Source organism: Podarcis bocagei (genome assembly GCF_964188305.1).
Source record: "Podarcis bocagei genome assembly, chromosome: 8".
Lineage (NCBI taxonomy): Eukaryota > Metazoa > Chordata > Lepidosauria > Squamata > Lacertidae > Podarcis > Podarcis bocagei.
In genome coordinates, this window is record NC_138133.1 from 46,617,254 (window position 1) to 46,639,982 (window position 22,729).

The 22,729-nt window shown below is 45.2% G+C and overlaps 1 protein-coding gene across 3 annotated transcripts in view; it reads right to left on the reverse strand.

The window, feature by feature from the left end:
- The window catches only part of TMEM241 (transmembrane protein 241), a 49,176-nt gene that overhangs the window by 9,887 nt on the left and 16,560 nt on the right, over positions 1–22,729 (reverse strand). For all 3 annotated transcript variants that reach the window (XM_081205767.1, XM_081205768.1, XM_081205766.1), the window contains 5 exons: positions 21,500–21,545; positions 19,434–19,469; positions 18,106–18,140; positions 16,794–16,863; positions 14,579–14,672 (listed from right to left, as the gene is read on the reverse strand). In XM_081205767.1, coding sequence (XP_081061893.1) covers positions 14,579–14,672; positions 16,794–16,863; positions 18,106–18,140; positions 19,434–19,469; positions 21,500–21,545 — 281 coding nt within the window. The remainder of the gene's footprint in view (positions 1–14,578; positions 14,673–16,793; positions 16,864–18,105; positions 18,141–19,433; positions 19,470–21,499; positions 21,546–22,729) is intronic.

A 22,729-nucleotide genomic window follows, 5' to 3' on the forward strand; every position in this document is an offset into this window, starting at 1 on the left:
TTTAAAGGGGGGGAAGAGATGTAGTTCCTAAGGAATGGTGTAGGGAGGGAATTATCTACCTGCAACCACAGCAGCCAAGTAAGGAGGTTAGGAATTGAGGAGTGAGGCATAAGGTACCACTGTAATAGGAATTAAAATGATAGGCTAGTGAACATGAAGGGATGATGTTGCAAGAGCAGCTTTCATCACCCAAACCATTTCTTTACCAGTGGTGATTAATATTTTGATCTTTTTTTAAAAAAAAACACCAAAACCAACAAAATTGCTGAGGCTTATAAAACTGTAGTAAAGCAGGCACAATCTCTTGAACTAATTCAGGAAGCTGCACAATAGCTATCGTGTCTGCACAGGTGAGCTAATTCCTCTAGTCCAGCGATGGGAAAGATGTGGGCTGCCAGATGCTTAAGTTCCCATCATTTGTGACCACTGGCATGCTCGCTGCGGCTGACTGGAGTTGGACCCCAACATCCTCTGAGGGCCACAGGTTCCCCTGACATGCTGTGGTCTATTCACAACCACATCTCCAAAGCGTCCTTCTCAATCAGACCAAAAACCCATCAAGTCCATCATCTGTGGTTTCCCATCATTTCTACCCAGAATCCTGTGAAAGCGGATGGTATTCAGTGGTAGACATGACCTCTGAACATGAAGGCTACATTTAGGCATCGTGCTCAACAGCCTGAGGGACTTATATAGCCTTCCAGGCATGCTCACTATTCTAAGCCGACAGTTTTAAAGCATGGGGGGGGGGGAATCAGCTCTTGACTAAATATTAACAAGTTACTGAAATGCCGGCATGTTCTTCACAATTGTCAGCAGTTGTGAAATGGGAAATTGTTATCATACTTCAGTCAAGTTGTAATCGTTTGGGAGGGAGGTGGGCTTGGAAACAGCACAAGAAATCTTTAAAAAGCATTATTTATGTCATTCATCAATAAAAATAGCTTGTCCTCACAAATATGTCCATACATTTGGGAATATTTATCTATGGTAATTTTCCATTTATAATTTAATTTTCTAGTTCATGACTCCGTTGGGACAACATAGAAAACAAAACAATTCCTAGGCCAGATAGCAAACTGCTTTGCTGACGCTGTTTCAGATTACGCCCCAACAATAATACAGTTAAAGTCTTGATTCTGCCACTTTTTGGCGTGTTTTTGCTGCTTCTCAGATGATGTAATGGAAAGAAAATCGACAAGTTATTTTTATTATAGAAGAAAGGGACAAGGAATGACAGCGAAAACTGGGGTTGTTCAACATTTTAGTTCTCTATGAAGAGATAAAATGTTGTAAAGTTTTTCTGTAGCTTTTTACAAAAATTGCACATTGATAATTTAAAAAGCATTTTATGAAATCATGCTGGAGAAGACAGTTTGGAAAGCCAGGAGTCAATGTGTATGGCAGTTTTCCCCAACCTGGTGCCCCACAGATGTTTTGGACAATAAAATGATGTATTCTGTACTAGTTTTGTGAATCTAATTTATTGATGATTTGTATACAGTGATACCTCGGGTTAAGTACTTAATTCATTCTGGAGGTCCGTACTTAACCTGAAACTGTTCTTAACCTGAAGCACCACTTTAGCTAATGGGGCCTGCTGCCGCCATGCCGCCAGAGCACGATTTCTGTTCTCATCCTGAAGCAAAGTTCTTAACCTGAAGTACTATTTCTGGCTTAGCGGAGTGTGTAACCTGAAGCGTATGTAACCTGAAGCGTATGTAACCCGAGGGACCACTGTACTCTTCACCACCGTGATATATACATTTTCAATGTTGGCATAATCAGAAGTATAGAAACCTTTGCAAATAAAAATCCTTGACTGTTGGTCATGCTCACTGGCATCTGTGGAGCACCATATTGGGAAAGTCTGGCATAAATATGGAAGAATGATCACTTGCATGATGTTGGCTTTCCTCTTCCTCTCAAGAGGACAGTCCATTCTCAAATGCTAGTGACGGCATGTGTCAAATGGGCTGGTCTCTCTAACTGAGTTGCAATGCTCTTGTGAGCAAAGAAGCTCCCTTTGTGTATCACAGTTCCTTTGCCCATAATAATTCTTCAGAATAAGGGAAAACATGCATTTGAAACTCCACGGGGGGGGGGGATCCAGTGAGTGGGAGCTGGAGCAAGGAAATGGTGGGAGGGAAAGGGTCATGTGCTCACTCCCTCTGCTCCTTCACCAGAAGTGACTTCATTTTCTAAAATAGATAATGCGCTAGCTACTGCTATAATAATTTGTGCATAATGTATATTTTGAGCTTTGCAGTATCTTAGATAGCTGTATCAAAGTGCTTTAGACACTGGTGGTGGTTGCACCAAGCACATAGGTGGACACAGCCAAGACAAATTAACCCTATATGTTTCATTTTCTGTGGTAATACATGCCAAAGTAACTATCAGCAGATATTTCTCTTCAACTACCTTGCATTTACCAGAAGAAAAGATGGTACCAAAAAGGTGTCTGACCTGCCTTCCCTTCCCTTATCTTTATCCATATTTCCATATGCTCCTACCTACTCCACCATTTTCAAAATCCTCCACCTGGGATGGCACTTAGTGATACAGAGTGGAAGGACAGGTTTTCTGTGTAAGATTTGAGAGCCATAAAGAAAAAAACAAAATACAACAGATCTTGAAAGAAATATTAGACTATTGTGTTATATAAGAATGGAAATTGTACTCTCTTTGAAGGATGCTTGATATAAATGGTGTAATTTTAAAATCTTCTGTATAAGCATATTTTGCAATGCTCTGTTCACTGAACATCTGGAATCTGTACTTGCAAATTAGCAATGGAAATTACTCCCAGACAAAGACTTGTTATTCTTTCCCTTCCATTTAAAATTATGTTTATGAATCATAGTTCAGCTTAGAATTTCCCAAATATAAATCACTTAAGAAAGAGACTAAATAAAAACATTGGAATGCCAAGGTGGGGATGGAAAGAAATATGGATAATTCTCATTGATAAATTTAGCCTTGATAGATCCTGGAAGCCAGTTTCCCTCTTGTAGTGGGAAGCATGAGTCAGTAGAGGTGGCGTTGCATAACAAAAAGTGATATGGGTCTACGATGTGTTTATTTAACTTGATGTGGTTGTGGTTGACTGGGCATTGATCACCAATAAGCATCTTTCTTATTCTGTGCTACTCAGGTTGGATCTTTCACACAGTTTATGTGATAGTCTCACACACAGGAGATCAGCTGGATAGCTCAGCTGGTTAAAGTGTGGTGCTGATAATGCCAAGGTTGCAGGTTCAATTCCCATAAGGGACAGCTGCATATTCCTGTATTACAGGCAGTTGGACTAGATGAGCCTCAGGATCCCTTCCAACCCTATGATTCTATTCTATTCTAAAAGGAAGAAGTAATGATGGATGATGGGAAGGGAAAAGATGGTTGCTTTCCAGTTGCTATTTATTTATTACATTTTGATCCTGCTCTTTTGCCATGATGGGGCTCAGTGTGGTGTGTATCTAGGATTCCCAGTTGATCTTCCAACTAGGTACTGACCAATCTCAAACCTGATAGGCTACATCAAGAATGCTGCACCATATGCCTTCAGACTATGCCCTGGGACCATGGAATGGCTGCAAGGGTTGGGACCTGGGAAATGTAATCAACTGGTTTGCAAAGACTGTTGCCCTTAAGCATAACTGTATATCCGGGCAAGGATGAAGTATTGATGCAAGACTGGAATATATTCTATCCTAGTTCTGTAACTCAGCAATAATAATGTTACTGCATTAACTCACAATATTACCATGTAAATAGTATTTCTTCATTCTCTTCCTTGGGCACTTCTTGTCTACATTTAAATTGTGGTCTGCATAGGCAACTTTCTCCTACTTTTATTAATTCATTCACTGAATCACCCTAAGGTCGCAGGGTGAGTTGTTGTTGTTTAGTCGTTTAGTCGTGGCCGACTCTTCGTGACCCCATGGACCAGAGCACGCCAGGCACTCCTGTCTTCCACTGCCTCCCACAGTTTGGTCAGACTCATGCAGGGTGAGTTACACATCCAGTAACAAGCAATAAATGCATCACAGTAATTAAAAGTAAAATGTAAATCACTAAAACCTCTAAAACCAGCACCCAACCATCTCACTCACAGTATTTCTCATATCTGAAGGACAATATAAATTAAATGTGCCACTAATGCTCAAAGGCCTAGTAAAATAAGAATGTTTTCCATTGTTGCCAGAACCTACTCAAGGGAAGCTCATTCCAGAGCCAGGGTGCTGCTCTACAAACACTCATTGCAAACTAGTCATGTTGTATAATTATTTGTACTAACGGTACATAGCCACACTATGCAGTTCTGCCTTCCTGCATATTCTGTTTAGATGCCCGAGTGCGGTTAATCCACTGAGAGCTGTAAAAAAATGCTGTATTACAATTTTAGACATTGTTTTTGATAGTTTAAATAGTATGAACAAGATTAAATCTAAGATTAATCAAGTGTATACACTGCTTATCATCACAATGTGACCATAATGTGGTATCAGCTTGTTAAAGGATTTCTACTGATGTTGTATTTTTAAAGAGCCAGGGATACTTAATTCCACTTCCTCGATAAATTTAATAATTATGTTAGATACCAAGGTGTTGTTATGGAGACAGTTTTGAAGACTTTGAAGCACTTTCAGTGCAATAATTAGTGCTGGATGCTACACGACTATTATCAAGCTATCTCTATGGAAACCAACCAAAAACTTGCTTAAAGCTGCAACAAGACACCTGCCCCAATCTTTCCCCCTACATCCTGTTCAGATATTGAAATTGCACACAGGTTGAACTGTCAAATTCTGATTAATTCTATATATGCATTCTGGCAGATACGTAAGACATACTTAGGACCCAAAATTGAAACTGAATTAAGACAACAGAATGAGTGTTCGCACGCATGTTTTTTTGAACAGGAAACCAAAGGAGGAGGAATTTGCCCCTCTCGCAGTTCATGTGCAGGTTCTCTGATGTGAAACATGCAATGCTCACAGAGGATACTGTGAGGATTTGAAAAACCCAAACATATCACGGATACAATATTAAGGATTTTTTTTTTAAAAAAAGGATCTTTATGATCACCATGAAAATCATTATTGGATCGGTTGTCTTATTTAAGCCAATGGTCACGTTGCCACTAATTTTATCCATGATACAATCTGGAGCCTAATCTCTGAATAAAAGTGTAACCAGAAATGAGGTTGTCACCATGGAAACTGTTACTGATGAACCAAAATTGTGTGTCTAGAAACTGATACAGTTCCATACTGTAACACTGGATGAATATATGTCATTTTATTGTGGGATTCAACCCTTGACTTTTTCACCTCTTCAGATACATTAATCTGCAGGTGCATTCAAAAAATCAAATTATTATCACACAAGAATAATACTGCAGCCCAGTTTGACCCGATAAAGACTCTCCTCCACGAAGGGGAGGGGAGGGGTTGTGGTCGGGGCTCGAGCTCCGGCTAGCAGGGGGCGTGGCCCCCTGCTGCCCACGCACCTGGCTGGCGCTCACGCCCCCCCCGGTGGCCATCCAACCGGGGGCCACGGTGGGGGCGTGTTCAGCAGCATTTAGCTGCAGCGCCAGCCTTTGCTCGGCCTCATTCCTCCTGCCTTCGCCCCTCACGAGTCAGCAGAGCTGGAGACCGCTGCCGTCGGAAGCCAGGGAAGTATTTTGCGTTGCCCCTTTTCAGTTTTTAACTCGGTATTGTGCGTAGACTGTGCGCCTCTGGCTGAGTTTGCTGCGCGCATCCCCTGTAATTTGTTACGGATCCGCTTCCTGGATTCCGCAGCGGCAGGCAATTCTCTGCTCCGGGCAACAGCACACGTGGGTGCTGCTTCCGAGCCGCCGTTCTCAGCCGCTTAACAGCTGAGGGGCGCATTTCAGTTTCCCACTTGCGTCTGCCCTGCCGGTTCGGGGAGAGCTACTTCTTAACCGCCGCTCTCAGCCGCCTAACAGCTGACGGGCGCATTCGATTTTCGCTTGCTTTTGCCTGCCGGATCGCGCAGTGGGGGGAAGGATTTAAGCGATCTTTTCTGGATCGCCCGGGCAGTCTTTTCTTGCTATTGGGGCTTGGGGTTTGTTCTAGTTGGGAACTCTTCCCTGATCGTGCAGTTTAAAGGGAAAGGGTTGCAGCCCACGTGGTCCCCCCATCTTCGCCGCTGCCGACTGTTTTCAGCCGCCCATCAGCTGTAGGGCGCACGTTGTCCTGTTTTGCTCTGCCTGCCTCCGCTCCTAAACCCCTCAGTTTGCCGCCTAAATTGCGTTTTGCCCTGAATCCTATTAGGGGGTGTCAGAAGTACTCGCTGCTTTTCGCTCAAAGGTAAAAAGTCTACAGCCACGTGGCCCCCTTTATCTTAGCCGCCACAGGCTGCTTTCAGCCGCTCAACAGCTGACAGGCGCATTTGGCAACAGCTGACGCGCGCGCTTGCTCCGTTCCGTCGAGGGATAGTCCACGCGGCTGCCTCGTACTTCTCGGAAGAGCTGCTTAATCCGGCTGCCTAAACTTCCTTGAAACTGCGTGCGTGCGTGTGGGTGCGCGTGTGTTCGCGGCGCTGCTTGCCTGCTAGCTTGGAGCCCCGCTCCTGCCTGTTCTTTGTGGACCTTATTTGGGGGGGTTTGGGTTTCTTTTGCCGGGCTACCTTTATTTCTCAGGATCCAGACGGGGGTGGCTTCTTCTCCCTCTGTTTAGCCGGCCGGTGATTTGCGCTTAACCATTTGCCTCTCCTGTTGCATTTTGGATTCTAGCGTGGGGAGGAAGAGCTATTTCTATTTGGTCGCAAGCAGCAGGGCACGGTGTGCTCCCCACGTGCTCGCCAACCTTATAGTCTCACTGCCCCCCCCCTGTTGGTTTCTGACTCTCAGTGTGTGGTTTAAAGGGGAATAGTTTTCCGTGTTGCTGGGTGTTTCTTTATTCAATTTAGTCTCAGTCAATTGTGTTGTGTTTACGGAGAGGCGGGGTCTCTCTATTTCCTGATCCCGTTGCTGTGGGGCTTCCTCCTGCGGGTTTTCTTCGTGCCTCCCTGGGTTACTTCATTTAAAAAAAAAAAAAAAAACTTTGCCTGCTTCTGTCCTTGTTTTAGCCTTCCTGCTGCCAGTAGCTTCTCTAACCCCTCCCTTACCCTCAGAGCCGGAAAAGGGTGTTTTCGAGGCAGCACCACGTGGTCGCTGCCTCTCACTGCAGCCGCTGGCCTCCATGTTGCTTGGTTCTTTGTGCTGGACATCCCTGTAAGTTCAGTGCTTCCCCACCCTACCATCTTTGTGTGGGTGTCCCCTGGTCTACCTAGTCTCATTCCTTCTCTGTACTCTGGATCCTGTATCTTTTCCCTTCCCCTCCTTTGGTTATTGAAAGAGCGTTCGCTTATTTCCTGGTCTGCCTGGGGACCCTGTGGGGTTGTCATAGGAACGCCTCTGCTGTTGCTTCTTAAAGAGCACCTTTTGTTCTTCAGCTAGCTCCTTTGTTGTCGTAGAAACGCCATTGTTGCTGCTGGCCAGCAGGGCAATTTAAACGCTAACGAGCGATACTTAAGCCTATTGTTCCCTAGAGGCACATTCTCAAGGTTTTGGCAGCTTATCTCACCTGTGGCAGGCAGAGGATTCCTGAGCTTTTGTTCTTTTGTGCGAGGAAGGGAAGCTTGGCAGCAGTCTGCAGCCATCTATAGTATATTGGCAGTCAGTAAATTGCTCAGCTATTGTTCTTTTGTTTGAGGAGTTGAACCTTGGCAGCAGTCTTGTTGTTAGTAATTGGAATCTAGTGGGAGCGGCTTTTCTCCCAGCTGCTGCCCTCACCTGGCTAACACGCAAAGGGAGAGTTATATATACCTGATTTACTGCCTGGTACTGGCCCGCTGAGCCACTGCCTCCTGGTGGCACAGGCAAATTAGTAGGATATAGTTTGTTCTATTAGCTTATCAGTTTAGCACAACCTATAGTGGAAACTAATAAATAGAAAACTATTAACAGATAGTTAGATAATACACAATAAATAAAGAAATAAATTAAATAAATAATAAAGAAATTAATTAATTAATTAATTAATTAACTAATTAATTATATCGATATATACATAATAATAATAGGACATTTATATATAATTTAAAAAAAAAAACCTTAAGTAATTAATTAATACACACACACTCACACATACACTCACACGCATACACACACACTAGCAAACACTGTTGCATTGGTAGGGTACAAGGCACACCTTATGGCTCCTAAGAGGAAGCGCGCGCCTGTGGCCACACACAGCTCAGCAGGGAGCGTATCACGGGGACAACAGGGCAGGGGTAATAATACAAGGCCGCCCGTCTCCCACTTCCTAAATGCTTTCAGATCTTTTATAGATGAATATGAACAACGATTCCCGGACGCGAACCCCAGCCCCCCCTCTTCCCCTGATGTCATCCCGGATACCCAGGGGTTCCCTGAGAGTTCTCAATCTTCCCAATGGGACGAACTACCCAGTACATCGGCCGCCTTTTTTAATGATACACAGCCGGTGCGGACTAGGTCCCAGTCACGGGCTTCAACATCCGGGTCTCGGGCGCGGGGGGGGAAAGCTACCTCTAAGTCTACTCGCAGTAACAACCCTGCTCCCCCTAGCTCTTCTAATCGCTTACAGGACAAGCGTCCCAGGGCCCAGTCGCCCGATTCTGCAGCCTCGTCGGCGGCCGAAGAGGCGCAACAGGAGGAGGAGAGCTCCGTTGCTGCAGCGCCAGTGGAGAAGCCTTCGGGAAAGAGGCGCGAAAAGAAGAAGCATGTATGTCGGAAGAGCAGGTCTCGGAAGGAGGACTCAGATGATGATACAGGTACTTCTTCTTCGGAGTATGACAGTGACGCGTCTCTAGGTTCCTATTGGGGGAAGGGCGAGGAAATCTCTGGACTCCCGGACTGGGCACTGTCGAGGAGGGCCAATTGCCATCGTAAAAAGTTTGGGGGGACCCAGGAGTGGAAAGATGGGGCTCTGGTAAAAGATGCCACCACATCCACCTACTCAACCTCGGATGTTATACCGGGTGATCACTTATCACCTAAACTGCGAGCAAAAATCTTAAATGGTGAGTTTGTGGACATGTTTAAATTGGTGCCCCCAGCAGAGGAGTTAGGTAGGGGCGAAAAGAGGCCCTCGCATGGTAAGAGAAAGAGCAAGTACCCTTCTGTGCCTAGGACATTCGAAAATTGGCTCGATGGTTTTCAAGCCTTTATGGGGACGATTGTCGCTGCTTACCCCAAGCGGGCGGTTCACCTTGTTGCCTACCTTTCACATATTCGCACGGCCTGTGCCCTTTCGGGAGAGGCGGCGGCCATAAGCTATGACAAGAAATTCAGAAGGAAGGCCTCCAGGATCCCGTTAGCACGCTGGGATCAGATTGAGAATGGAATATGGTCCGTGGCCGTTGGTCCGTACGTGGAAAAGAGGCCAGCCGACTCATATCGGTCGACCAGAAGTGACCAAAGGAAGGATTTTAAGCGTCGGGTGTGCTGGGAGTTCAACAAAGGGTTTTGCCAAAGGCCATCTTGTAAATTCACACACGAATGCGAGAGATGCGCCGGGGGTCACCCCGTTACATCCTGCTTAAAAGGGGGGAAGCAGCCCTTTCGTGGAGGCCGGGGGTTCCATCATCCCAGTTCCAGGGGGGCCCCCGCAGCAGGGAACAGACGGTGAGTTAGTCTTGGGTCTGACTTTTTCCCCTATCAAGCTCGTCCCTCTTTGTAATCTTCTGTCTCTTTACCCGGATAAAGATGCTGCTTCCTACCTCAGGGAAGGTTTTTCCAGTGGATTTCGTATTCCCATAGCGGGCTCACTAATTGCGAAAGATTCACCCAATCAAAAATCAGTTAGAGAGAGACCGGAAGTGGCTGAAAGAAAGATAGCAAAAGAGGTCAGTGCAGGCAGGGTTGCAGGCCCCTTCGATAGTCCTCCCATACCAAATCTGCACATATCTCCGCTAGGCATTGTGCCCAAGAAGACCCCCGGTGAATTCAGGCTCATTCATAATCTGTCCTTCCCAAAGGGCGGCTCGGTCAATGATGCCATCCCGCCCGAGTTATGCACAGTGAAATACGCCACCTTCGATCAGGCAGTTAAGTTGATACGCAGCTTCGGCCCCGGGGCGTTGTTGGCTAAGTGTGATATCGAATCGGCCTTCCGCCTCTTGCCAGTGCATCCCGCGGATTTCCGGTTGCTGGGTTTTAAATTTCAGGGAAAATACTATGTTGACAGGGCTATGCCAATGGGCTGCGCAGTTGCCTGTTCGGCATTCGAAGCCTTCAGCACGTTCTTGGACTGGGCCTTGCGTTTCAGGGCAAATACCATTGGTGTCACACATTACCTGGACGATTTTCTTTTCGTGGGCGGAGCCAACACGGGTGAGTGCGCCTCCTTGCTGGAGGCCTTCTCAGCCCTGGCCGAGGACCTTGGGGTCCCTCTTGCGGCTGAGAAAACAGAGGGACCAGCCACGAGGTTGACTTACCTTGGCATTGAGCTGGACACAGTGGCCCAGTCATCCCGCTTACCTGTGGAAAAGATTGAAGCTCTTAAACAACTAATTCAGGACACTCTTAAGCTTAGGAAGATCACCCTTAGGCAAATTCAATCTTTATTGGGCCACTTTAACTTCGCGTGCAGGGTGGTGTCCCCCGGACGCCCCTTCTGTGCTCGCCTTGCCAGACTATCAGTCGGTCTGAAACACCCCCTCCACAGGGTTCGCCTCCCCAGGTTGGTCAAAGCAGATCTCGAAGTCTGGACAACCTTTTTGGGAAAGTATAACGGGGTTTCTCTTTGGCAGGATGTTTTGAATCTATCATCCGATTTTCAGGTTCAATCGGACGCAGCAGGGTCTTTAGGTTTCGGTTTGTATTTCAAAGGGCGCTGGTGCGCGCAACGCTGGCCCGCAGCATGGCAGGGTCAGGCCATCACGCGGGATCTCACCTTTCTCGAGTTCTTTCCAATAGTAGTGGCCGTGCACATCTGGACAGAGGAGTTCCGAGATCACCGAGTGTGCTTCAGGACCGACAACCTGGCGGTGGTGAACATTCTTGCCAGGCAGTCATCGCGGTCTGCGAGGGTCTCCTCTCTCCTGCGGGCGTTCGTCCTCCGTTGCCTTGAGTACAATATCGTATTTTCAGCCAAATTCGTACCAGGTGCCAATAATGATATAGCCGACGCCTTGTCTCGATTCCAGATTCCTCGTTTCCGGTCGCTCGCACCTGGAGCACAACTGTTGCCCGAACCTTTTCCGGAGTACCTGTGGAACGTTGGAGACGCAAAGTGATACAGGGAGTATTAGCGTCCGTGGCACCTTCCACGCTCAGGTCCTATAAGAAGGCCTGGTGTGATTTCCTGGGTTTCAGGTTTGGTTTGTCTGGGCTGTCACATAACATACCCCCCACCACTGATGACGTCCTGCAGTACCTGTCCCATCTGGATGATCTCGGACGTGCTACGAAAACCTTAAAGATCCACGTAGCAGCCATCAGCTTCTTTTCAAAGGCGACGTTTGCGCAAGACCCATGTAGCGATTTTCTGATCCGTAGAGCCATTGAGGGCTGGGGCAGGTTGCAACCGCCCAGGTCTGCCGGTCGTAAGCCTATTTCTTATGGATTGCTATCTCAGATACGCGTAAAGCTCAGGACAATCTGTGGGTCCAAGTTTGAGGCGCGACTCTTCTCGGCGGCTTACGCTATAGCCTTTTTTGGTGCGCTCAGAGTTGGTGAAGTGGTGTGTGAGGCTAGTGCGCGGGGTTTAGCTCGCGGCCTCCTGTGTGAGGATGTACAGTTATCCGAATCTGCTGTGTCAATTCTGGTGCGTCAGTCCAAGACCGATCAGACTGGCAAGGGTGTCCTGCTCAAGCTCACGGCGTCCGCCCAGCAGGGCCCATGTCCAGTGAAGGACACGAGGCGGTTTCTCCGCCTCAGACCAGCCGTCCCGGGACCGTTCCTGATACACGAGGACGGGTCGCCCCTGTTGAGATGCCAATTCACTAGAGTAATGCGCAAGGCTATTGAGGCTTGTGGCCTACCCCCCCATGAGTACGCTGCACATTCGTTCAGGATCGGGGCCGCCACCACGGCCGCGCACCTGGGGCTGCCGGCAGAAAGGATAAAAGAGTTGGGCCGGTGGAAATCCAATGTTTATAAGTCATATATTCGCAACCTTGCGCCTACCCCTTAGTCTGCTTACCCTGCCTTTGTTCTATCTTTATTCCCAGCTACGCCCGGAAGAAACGTGTGGATTTGCGGTCACAGCATTGTTCATTGGGCCCGCGTGCGAGCGGTGAACTGCGGCCTGGCACCCAACCTTGGTCTGCCGCGTGATGTTCGAGTTTCCTGGTTTTCGAGAAGAGGCATGCGTTGGGAAGAACTGATGCCTTTGCTGCGGGAGAAAGTAGCCAAGCTTGGCTCTCCCGACGTCCTGGTGATTCATTTAGGGGAGAATGACCTTGTCAACAGAAGGAGTGTGGACTTGTTGTCAAGCATAAAAAGAGACTTGGATGCATTCGCTGCCTTGTGTCCCAGAACGACGGTTTTCTGGTCCTCCTTCCTGAAAAGAACTGTGTGGCGCGGTGCGCAAAACTTGATGGCCATTGAAAGAACCAGGAAACTCGTAAATCGGGCGGTAGCCCGGCGGGTGCGCTTTATGGATGGCCAAGTGATTTATCATGACCGTATCCGGATTAGCGACAAGGCTTTATACCGGGATGACGGTGTCCACCTATCGAATATGGGGAATGATTTTTGGTTAGCTAGTGTCATTAGAAACATCTGGGATTGGTTGCAGCTTTGAGGGTATTGGCGGCGAGCCTTTAGCTCGGGTGGCGGTTAGGCATTGGAATAATGTGTTGCGCTGTGTGGAAGTGCTAGGTGTGGCCATCGCCTATGCCTTCAATTTTTAGGGGTATTCCGTTAAAGGAATCTGGGGGTCGTGTATTCCGTCCGATGCCTGCTTGGCGGGAGGCCTTGGCACGACCCTCGGTGACAGCAGGGGTGAGCCTATAGTCGTATCAGCATCGACAGGCTCCACCTACTGGTGAAGAACCCAATTGTTTCGATCCAATGCCTAAGCCAATACCTTTTCAAATGCTGTAACCAATAAAGTTGTGGCCTTTCTCTAGCCCATTAACCTTAAATCACGTGTCCTTGTGTCTTCATTTCACTTCACCGGGGTCGGGTCCTCGAACCACAAAGACTCTCCTCCACGAAGGGGAGGGGAGGGGTTGTGGTCGGGGCTCGAGCTCCGGCTAGCAGGGGGCGTGGCCCCCTGCTGCCCACGCACCTGGCTGGCGCTCACGCCCCCCCCGGTGGCCATCCAACCGGGGGCCACGGTGGGGGCGTGTTCAGCAGCATTTAGCTGCAGCGCCAGCCTTTGCTCGGCCTCATTCCTCCTGCCTTCGCCCCTCACGAGTCACCCACCCTCCACTCCCTTTAGTTAGGGCTCAGGTTTTTCGGCCTTGCTATGGACCTTAGGTTGGTCGCCCTGGTTGGCTGGGGGGCCTGGTAGGAGTTTTTCCATTTGGCACTAGGCTAATTGGTTTTTTCGCCTACCTCGTAGCAATCGTCACAACTTTTTTCTTTTTGTGGTATTGGGGGTAGGTTAGGCATTGGAATAATGTGTTGCGCTGTGTGGAAGTGCTAGGTGTGGCCATCGCCTATGCCTTCAATTTTTAGGGGTATTCCGTTAAAGGAATCTGGGGGTCGTGTATTCCGTCCGATGCCTGCTTGGCGGGAGGCCTTGGCACGACCCTCGGTGACAGCAGGGGTGAGCCTATAGTCGTATCAGCATCGACAGGCTCCACCTACTGGTGAAGAACCCAATTGTTTCGATCCAATGCCTAAGCCAATACCTTTTCAAATGCTGTAACCAATAAAGTTGTGGCCTTTCTCTAGCCCATTAACCTTAAATCACGTGTCCTTGTGTCTTCATTTCACTTCACCGGGGTCGGGTCCTCGAACCACAATCACAAATGCCATTTAGAATTACCACCCCACACATTAATTTGCTTTTGAGGAGAGGATGAATACCATCCTTTTGCCACTCTAATGATCCATTCATCTAATAAAGGTGGATATAAAGTATAGTTGGAGGAAAAAACTATTTACAGTAGGTTATAATGAGAATAGGGACGCGGGGTGGCGCTGTGGGTTAAACCACAGAGCATAGGACTGGCTGATCAGAAGGTCAGCGGTTCGAATCCCCACAACGGGGTGAGCTTCCGTTGCTTGGTCCCTGCTCCTGCCAACCTAGCAGTTCGAAAGCATGTCAAAATGCAAGTAGATAAATAGGTACCACTCCAGCGGGAAGGTAAACGGCGTTTCCGTGCGCTGCTCTGGTTTGCCAGAAGCGGCTTAGTCATGCTGGCCACATGACCCAGAAACTGTATGCCGGCTCCCTCGGCCAATAAAGCGAGATGAGCACCTCAACCCCAGAGTCGTCTGCAACTGGACCTAATGGTCAGGGGTCCCTTTACCTTTACTATAACGAGAATGGGCTAGAGTTATATGAAAGAGTGACAGATGCTCATTCTTAAATACCTAACCAAAACAGAGCTGCACACATCTTACCTTTGCTAGGAAACTCCAGGCTGCATACTGTCCTAAGGATGTGTTGCTTTTCAGCTTCATTGTATATAAGGTCAGAAGGAATCCCAGAAGACCGCTGCAGAAGGTGGTAGTAGACAGCACCATTAATGGAGAGAATTCTCATTTTCGACTAAGGATCCCTCCAGACCGGAGGGTGTATTCTGCAAGATGTCATTGACACAATAATAGTGCAATAGTGGTAGATTTATACTAGACCATCCCCACAAATCATTCCACTTTATGAGATGTTCTGCAATGCTTCCAGAATATTACTGCACTATTGTTGTCTGTGGGGGCCCTTGCACTATAGCACAACAAACTGGGGGGAGGGGACACCCTGGGGAAGAACACTTTTGTTCTACTAGTGCAGGCTTCCTCAACCTTGGCCCTCCAGATGTTTTTGGCCTACAACTCCCATGATTCCTAGCTAGCAGGACCAGTGGTCAGGGATGATGGGAACTGTAGCCTCAAAACATATGGAGGACCAAGTTTGAGGAATCCTGTACTAGTGCAAGATACCTACACTAGAGAATGAAGCTTCCCCATACCCCATAGCCCCCTACAAGCATTGAAAATGTGTTCCAGAAGGTTGGGGGACCCTCCAAATAAGATTTGGTGGATGTGCAGAAGGGAGGAAACAGCAATGCCACTGCCCCACTGGAATTCCACTAGTGCTGCTTTGGATGCAAACAACCCCTGGAATACTTGTGGAATAAAAAGCAATAGGATTTCAGCAGGAAACTATGGAGCATGCACTGGCTGAAAACAAAGCATTAAGCCCACTCTGAAATGTCTGCAGGCACTAACAGTTTTGAAAGTGGGATCAAATATAACGACCACGATAACCATCATGAGCACAAATAACCAGGAACGCACCATAGAAATGACATCTGGAGAGGCCCTTACATCCTTCAAAAGTAACAGCATTACAGAGATGAACACTGAAAACTGCAGTGTTTATTGGACAGGGCAAAGGGCAGTGGCTTGGCTCCTCAGTTTGTTTTCTCTGAACAGTCCCACTGGCAGAAGGGAGGAGGAGGTAATTTTCACCAGTTCCCCCTTCCTCCTGCAGTTGCTGCAATACTGTTCTACAGTGTCCACCATCCTTCTGGAAATACTTTTTGGGATGAGCAAACTCCTCTTCCATGGGTGACAGGATCACAGGAACAGAAACTGATCCTAGGATGTTCCCACCAGCAGCATCCAAGCTCAGGATCCAAGCCAGCGTTCTGTAATGGCTACAGCATTCTGTCTGGATATAGGAAACCCAGATTCAAATATCTACTCAGCCATCAAGCTTGAAGCCAAGCTGAGCTTATTGGTGAAAGAGCAGGATACAAATATTTTATTATTTCATTTAATTCATTATATTCATGTATTTTATTGTTATTTCAGCAGCTAAACCCATGGAAATGTTGCTGTAAAATTTATAGCATGTCCAATAGAGCAAAGCTTTTTTCCCCCTTCAAATTAAGCAATGGCACTTAATCACTAAGCAGATATTCCCTGGATTGTAAATCGCCTTACAGTACAATCCTGGGCATGACTACTTAGTGTGCAGAAAGACCGGCCTAACTAGGGGTTTTGGACACACTTGAACCTAAAAATAACTAGGCAGCCACTCAGCAGTATGAGAGGCAGATCTCACCACTAAATAAATAAATAAATGGAACTTGGGGCAACATGTACTACTTACATGCTTAGGAGATGAACAACAAAGAATTCAATTCTTCCTGGGTAGCAAGCAGTTTCCACTTGAATTAATAGGATTTTGGTTAAACTTTTCCCTTTTAACTAACTTGCAAAGTCCTCCAAATAACAAGATGTACAGGAAAATAAATCCACATGCTAATAATGGGGTATTATGGTCTAATTCTTTGTAATCACTGAAAACAATGTGATTTATGAAGACTAATCCAATGTTGAGCCTTCAAGAGATGCCTTCAGTGAATACTTTGTCATAGGATGCCGAGCAATTTTGACATCCCAAAAGTGTTGTGGAAAAATATCACACAACATATGCTTTGAGAAGCCCAGCTCACGGGGGGGGGGGGTGGGAAGATGTGGAGAAGAATGAGAGAGCTGAGTTCTTGATCCTTCTCAGCATTTCGGTGGTTTGTGCCATAAAAAATATTGTCCTTTTCAGGTTTTACATGCCACTAACTTTGACAAACTCATTCTGGTAAAGGAATATTACCTGGCAAAGCAACTGCTGTGAAACCTGTAGAAGTAAAGGAATGGAAATTCCAAGGCACTAAAGAGATCACCTGTGGAATAAAACAATTGATTCAATGGGAAAACTAGCAAAAAACACTCAGTTAAATCTCTATACAGAAACTCCATTTAACAGGTATCCTTTGGTTTAAACATGTTTTTACAGCTTCTGGACTCCTTAATTTGCCATTACTCTTATAAGGCCCCTTTCTCACCATTTTGAGCTGCACCTGATTCTTATTAGCAGTTCAAAGAGAGGCTGCAGGAAAAGGAAGTGGTGTGTTTTTAGTGAACACATTTCCACTTGCAAAAAGATCTATGTTGGATACTGCCTTTTCCAATGGAAAAGCATAAGCTCTGTTCACTGTGTGCATATTCATGGTCATGAGGAATTAATTTGTTTCCACTACTGGCTTAGAAGAATATGAGACAACATAGCTGGAAACTGGCCTTGGAAGGACTGATCCAATATTGCTGTAAACTTGGAACACTCTATGTGGTGGCTCAAGATGCCAATTTATAAATGACAGTTAATTGCGAAGGCTCCCCAACTCTCCAGGTCCCCCCCCCCCATATTTCAATCTGTAAATCCGCATGGTGCTCTGAACTTTCTGCTGTTCAGAGAAGGTGCAGCACGCAACTAACATTCTAAATAGTCAGCACCAGAACTTCAGTTTCAGCATTACAGTTTGGACCAGGTTATATCCCATTAAAAACCAATAACAGAAATAAATGTTTGTGCTTCCGTTGTACAAAATAAAATATCAGGTAGTATGACCAAGTTTCTAAGGTTGATTCCGGCTTCTAAAACTCCCAGTTAAATCACACCTCAATCTACTGGTATGATCTACATCAGGCACAGGCAAACTCGGCCCTCCAGATGTTTTGGGATTACAACTCCCATCATCCCTAGCTAACAGGACCAGTGGTCAGGGATGATGGGAGTTATAGTCTCAAAACATCTGGAGGGCCGAGTTTGCCTATGCCTGATCTACATGCAATTGTTATGATAGGCAAACAGAACTCCCTTTCTAGAAAAGATTTCTCAATAATTTCAGTGCAAGGAGACACTCCCCACTGATGTAGTTTTGTATGTACAGATCAGCTAACTCCATTAAAAGGAACAGATACCTACCTAAATGCAAGTGACCCACCTGTGCACCTGAACGCACACAGACCTACAGATCGGGGGTGGTGGTGTATCTAACAGATTATATTCCTAAACAGCATATGTAAGAAAATGAAACCATACCCATATAATTAAAAAACCCAGTTATAATTTTTAGTTCTTTTACCTGCTGGGTGGGATGCAAAAGCCAACATCACCACACTAAAAATAAAAAAGAGAGTACAGTATTAATTCCCCAGACTGAACAACGATGTCACAGATTATGCCATCTACCAAATTTGTAATTTAAATAATGTAGACGCTTCTGCAATTTGAGCTAAAGGGCAATAGAAAGTGTGTAGATGTGAGTTTTTGTCCTCTGCCATCACACATCAGACAGTATCCCTTTAGGAAACAATACAATAACCAGAAATGGTTTCTGGATATCTCTACAGGATTATTTTTGTGTGTATATAGGCATGTGTGATAAGGTCGATGCAAGGTTCTTAAACATTGCTGCCAGAGATTTATGCTTTTTCCCTCTGGCAAAATTCCATTTAGATTCCTCAGAATGCAGTGATTGCTCTGAGGCATGAAATTATACCTTAAACTGTTGAGAGTGTGTCACACTTCCATAATGAACTATTAATGCATGCAAAACCAGCTTTGGAGCCCCATAACCTCATGATCTTGCTAATAAAAAATTTCAGTTGCCTTTCACTGTTATGAATGATTAAAGTGAATATGATTGACCCCATTAATGCCCCCCAACTTGGGTGTCTATGGAGTTGGAGCAGATTGAGTACTATACTTAAAAAAAAAAAACAACCCTCAATTTCTGCCCCCAAAAAAGCTGTGTTCTGCAATAAATTATGCAAATCATTTTTTCATACTTAATTGTGGTTATGCTACTAAAAGAAAGTGGCAGTCATGACTCTGGAAATCTGATATCAGCTACTCTTTTTCCTGAGATTTCAAAAGAAACTTGCCTCCTCACTTTCAAGCCCTCTCTGCCTCCATAAGGTGACACATCCCTTCCCCACTTATTAATAATAATAATAATAATAATAATAATAATAATAATTATTATTATTATTATTATTATTATTATTATTATTATTATTATTATATTTATTAAATTTGTGTGCCACCTTATACCTGTAGATCTCAGGGCAATTCACAACATGAAATTACAATATAAAAAACACTGAGTTAAGGGAGCTGGGGTGCAGGTGGAGGGGTGTGCATGTGAAGAATGGCAGGGGAGGGAAGATAAAGTCTGGAAGCACCTTGGAATTTAAGATGCCTCTCTTTAAACAGTGGGGGTGCATGCACTGCTTGCCTAGACTTATGTTCTACTTGTAGAATTGTAAATAAAGCAAATATTATGGAAACTGCCGCCCCCCCCCCAAAGGCACAAGTCTTCACTACTCTCTCTTCCAAAGGAAATCAAACCCAGGTAGGATTGCCCTGAAGCAAAACAACAAACAGAGAAAGAAAGAATGAAAGTTTTACCTGAATGCATAGTTTATATATTGTTGCTGAGAATCACTAAAAGAAGAAAATCATTTTATCTGTTACTTGGGGGGGAGGTCTAAACACAGTGATTTCCACCAAATATTATACCTAAGAATCCCTAAAAAACAAATTATATGATGTTAATGTTATATTATTACTCATGGCATGTTTTCTTTATATTGATTTGGGCAAAACTACCCATGTTTCAGATTTCTGCTTGCCTGACTATTGTTGGCAAACCCAAGACTTTAGCACAGGAGTTCAGTCACAGCTCAGTAGCACACAAACAACCTCTCTGCACTCCTAGTTGAGTGCCAGAGAAGAATTGCCCTGGGGAAGGTGGAGAGCTATATTTATCCAGGGGACACAACCCCATTCAATGTGAGCCGCCAGTCATAGAGAGTGCACAGGCCAGACTGACCCTTGCAGGCCATGAGAACAGGTAAGAACCAGCCCTGGCTCAACTTCCCAGAATTTCTGCCCTGCAGCTGAAAAGAAATTGCCGGGACAGTGTTTTGACTCCTGAAAACGGCATTGCCAAGTTTCCAGGTATAACACTCCTGTCCAAAACATAAATGAAAGGCAACATTATTTTCCTCATGTTCGGAAGTTAGCAGGGTAGCTGGTCTACAGTAGGAGAGGGGAACCTGTGCCTCAAATGTTACTGGACTCCAAAAGCCTCAGCCAGCAAGGCCACTGGGTCAAGGCTGATGGGAGCTGTAATCAGGCAACATTTAGAGGGTTCTGGTCTATAGAGGAGTGGGGAATATATACTGTGAGTAAGACTCCCCCCGCCCCTCCTAGCACCCCCCCCAAATCTGCTCTGGGGGATTAGAACTAACTAGCTAACATTATTTTAAATTTACTCCCAACCATTTCATGGCTGTCTGGCTCTTTGATAAGCACAAAGTCACAGAGTTTTGAATTGCGGCTAACATTAAAGGAGTCAAAAGCAAATGGCAGGACCATAACACCCTCTCGACAGAAACGCTCTCAGAGAACTACATTACTAGGCCGTGTGACCCAGTTGCAAAGCCATTATGTCCTGGACAGAATTTATATCCTTCTAAATTGGGAGAAAAGAGGGAAGATGAGCATTAAAGCTGCAGTGAAGAAGTTGCTCTTAAATGGTTGATTGATCGTATGTAAACCTTGCGTTCTTGCCAAGACCCACTCTCAAAGCAGCACACAAGCAAAATCCACCACGCTGTAAGTAACTCTTGTATGTGTGAGATACAGAGGGGAGTGATGTTTACAGCTCACTATTCCAGATTCATGACCATATACAGGTGAAATAAATGAACTTTTCCACGATATTCTAATTTTCCGAGTTTCACCTGTATTTCAGGTAGCTCTTGCCATAGTCTACTTGGTGAATTTATTCATTTGGGGTGCTGTAAACTAAGGGGGGGCCCTAAAGTGTCTTTTTTAAGTGTCTCTCTCCCCCCCTTCTTTATAATCACACTTTCATCCAGGGATGTCGAATAACTTACAAAAAAATCATTCAGTCAAAAATCTAACAATAACATGCATCAAAATCATCCCCCTATTAGTTATACATAATAGTATATACTTTTGTCCCTGCTCATTTATCCTAATTTCCCCCCTTCCTCCCTCCTCTTTATCCCCTCCCCCAAAAACTTGTTCTCTCTTCAAATCTTTAACCATGTGCACAGATTATTCATTCTAATTTGGATGCTTGGGTTGGCTCCCCCCCCCCCCCAGTGCTATCCAATTCTTTTAAAGTGTCTCCATCAGGATTCTACTGACCACAGAGATATGGAGACCTCAGTTTATCACTGACTATACAGCTGTGCCTCAGTCCCTTTGTTCTTACAGTCATGACAACAATCTGTAATTAAAATAATAATAATAATTTATTATTTATACCCCACCCGTCTGACTGGGTTGTCCCAGCCACTCTGGGCAGCTTCCAACATATATATAAACATAGTAAAACATTAAACCTTAAAACCTTTACACCTCTTTCTCCTGATCTTTTTTATTATTCTGTAATGGTGGTTCTTCTCTTTTACCCTCTTTAAAAACAAGGGGGAAATCACCTTAGAGAATTAGGTCTCCATGAATTATAATATACTTTGTAAGCCCCTGTGAATAAAAGGACACAAAACACGTAAAAGTCCACACTTGAGCATTATTTAGCCGTTTATCTATCCCCACCACCATTCAGATTAGAAGGAGTAGTCTACACCTACAAGTACTTGAATCTTTATATGAGAAGCAACTTCACTATTTCCCATTCATACCAGTAGACATTCCCTTTTATGCTTCCCCCCTCCTTCTGATTTGTTGATTCTGATTAAATATCAACATGGCACGTATGCAGATACTGCTGCATGCAGCCTGTTTAAAAAAAAAATTCCCCACCCAGGAAGTACACAAAAAGCACGTGGTCAGGCAACTGTAAATTTGCTTGTGCAGTTTTTTGGTTTTCTGCAAATCAGAGAGGAGAGAGAGACTGTTCTGCCATCAGAAAGTTACAAGCAGGGCTGAAAAAGAACTAAAAGCAATTAAAGTGATTCTCAGCACACATTTTTCAAGAATGCTGGGCAAAATATTGGGTATTGAAATGTTTGATGTGGTTTGCTTGTGCAGTTTTCTGGATTTGTGCAAATCTGAAGGATCAAGGGGGAGGGAAATATTCAGGTGCACACCAGAAATAGTTATGAACACTGCTGGAAAAGAAATCAAATCACAGATGAGGTAGTGGGCATGGAAAGGGGAGTAGCAGAAAGTGACAATTGATCCACCCACCACAAAACGCCCCCAAAAATGATCTGGAGCAGTTTGGAGTCTGATTTCCCTCAACACTGGATTATCTCCATATAGGATAAAGCTGAATTTATAGGAGGAAAGCATTGAGAATGGTGTTGTTTGAGGGTAATGGCATGTGGACTACAGAAATGCAAACACTTTGGAGCGGATAAGCCCCAAGTCATAATGTGGACAGCTAGGGACCAATTTAAATTTGGTATCAATGTGATTGTTAAAATCTATTTGCAGTTAGAAAAATCTAAACTTTTATGCAGCATTTAAGCTACTTTGGCTAATGCCCAGTTTTGTAGTTATGCATTTATTTCCAACCAGTATAGATCAAAATCTCATTTCCTTTATTTGTTCTCACTCTTCAGTGCTCTGTTCTCTCCAAATCATTTCAGAGCTTTGATCTGCCTATATTTGTTTTCCCTTCCATTTTCATGGTGTCATACAATTCAATGCAAAGTTGGATTCATTCATATACCTTTGGAAGGAACACACAATAAGCTTCTGTT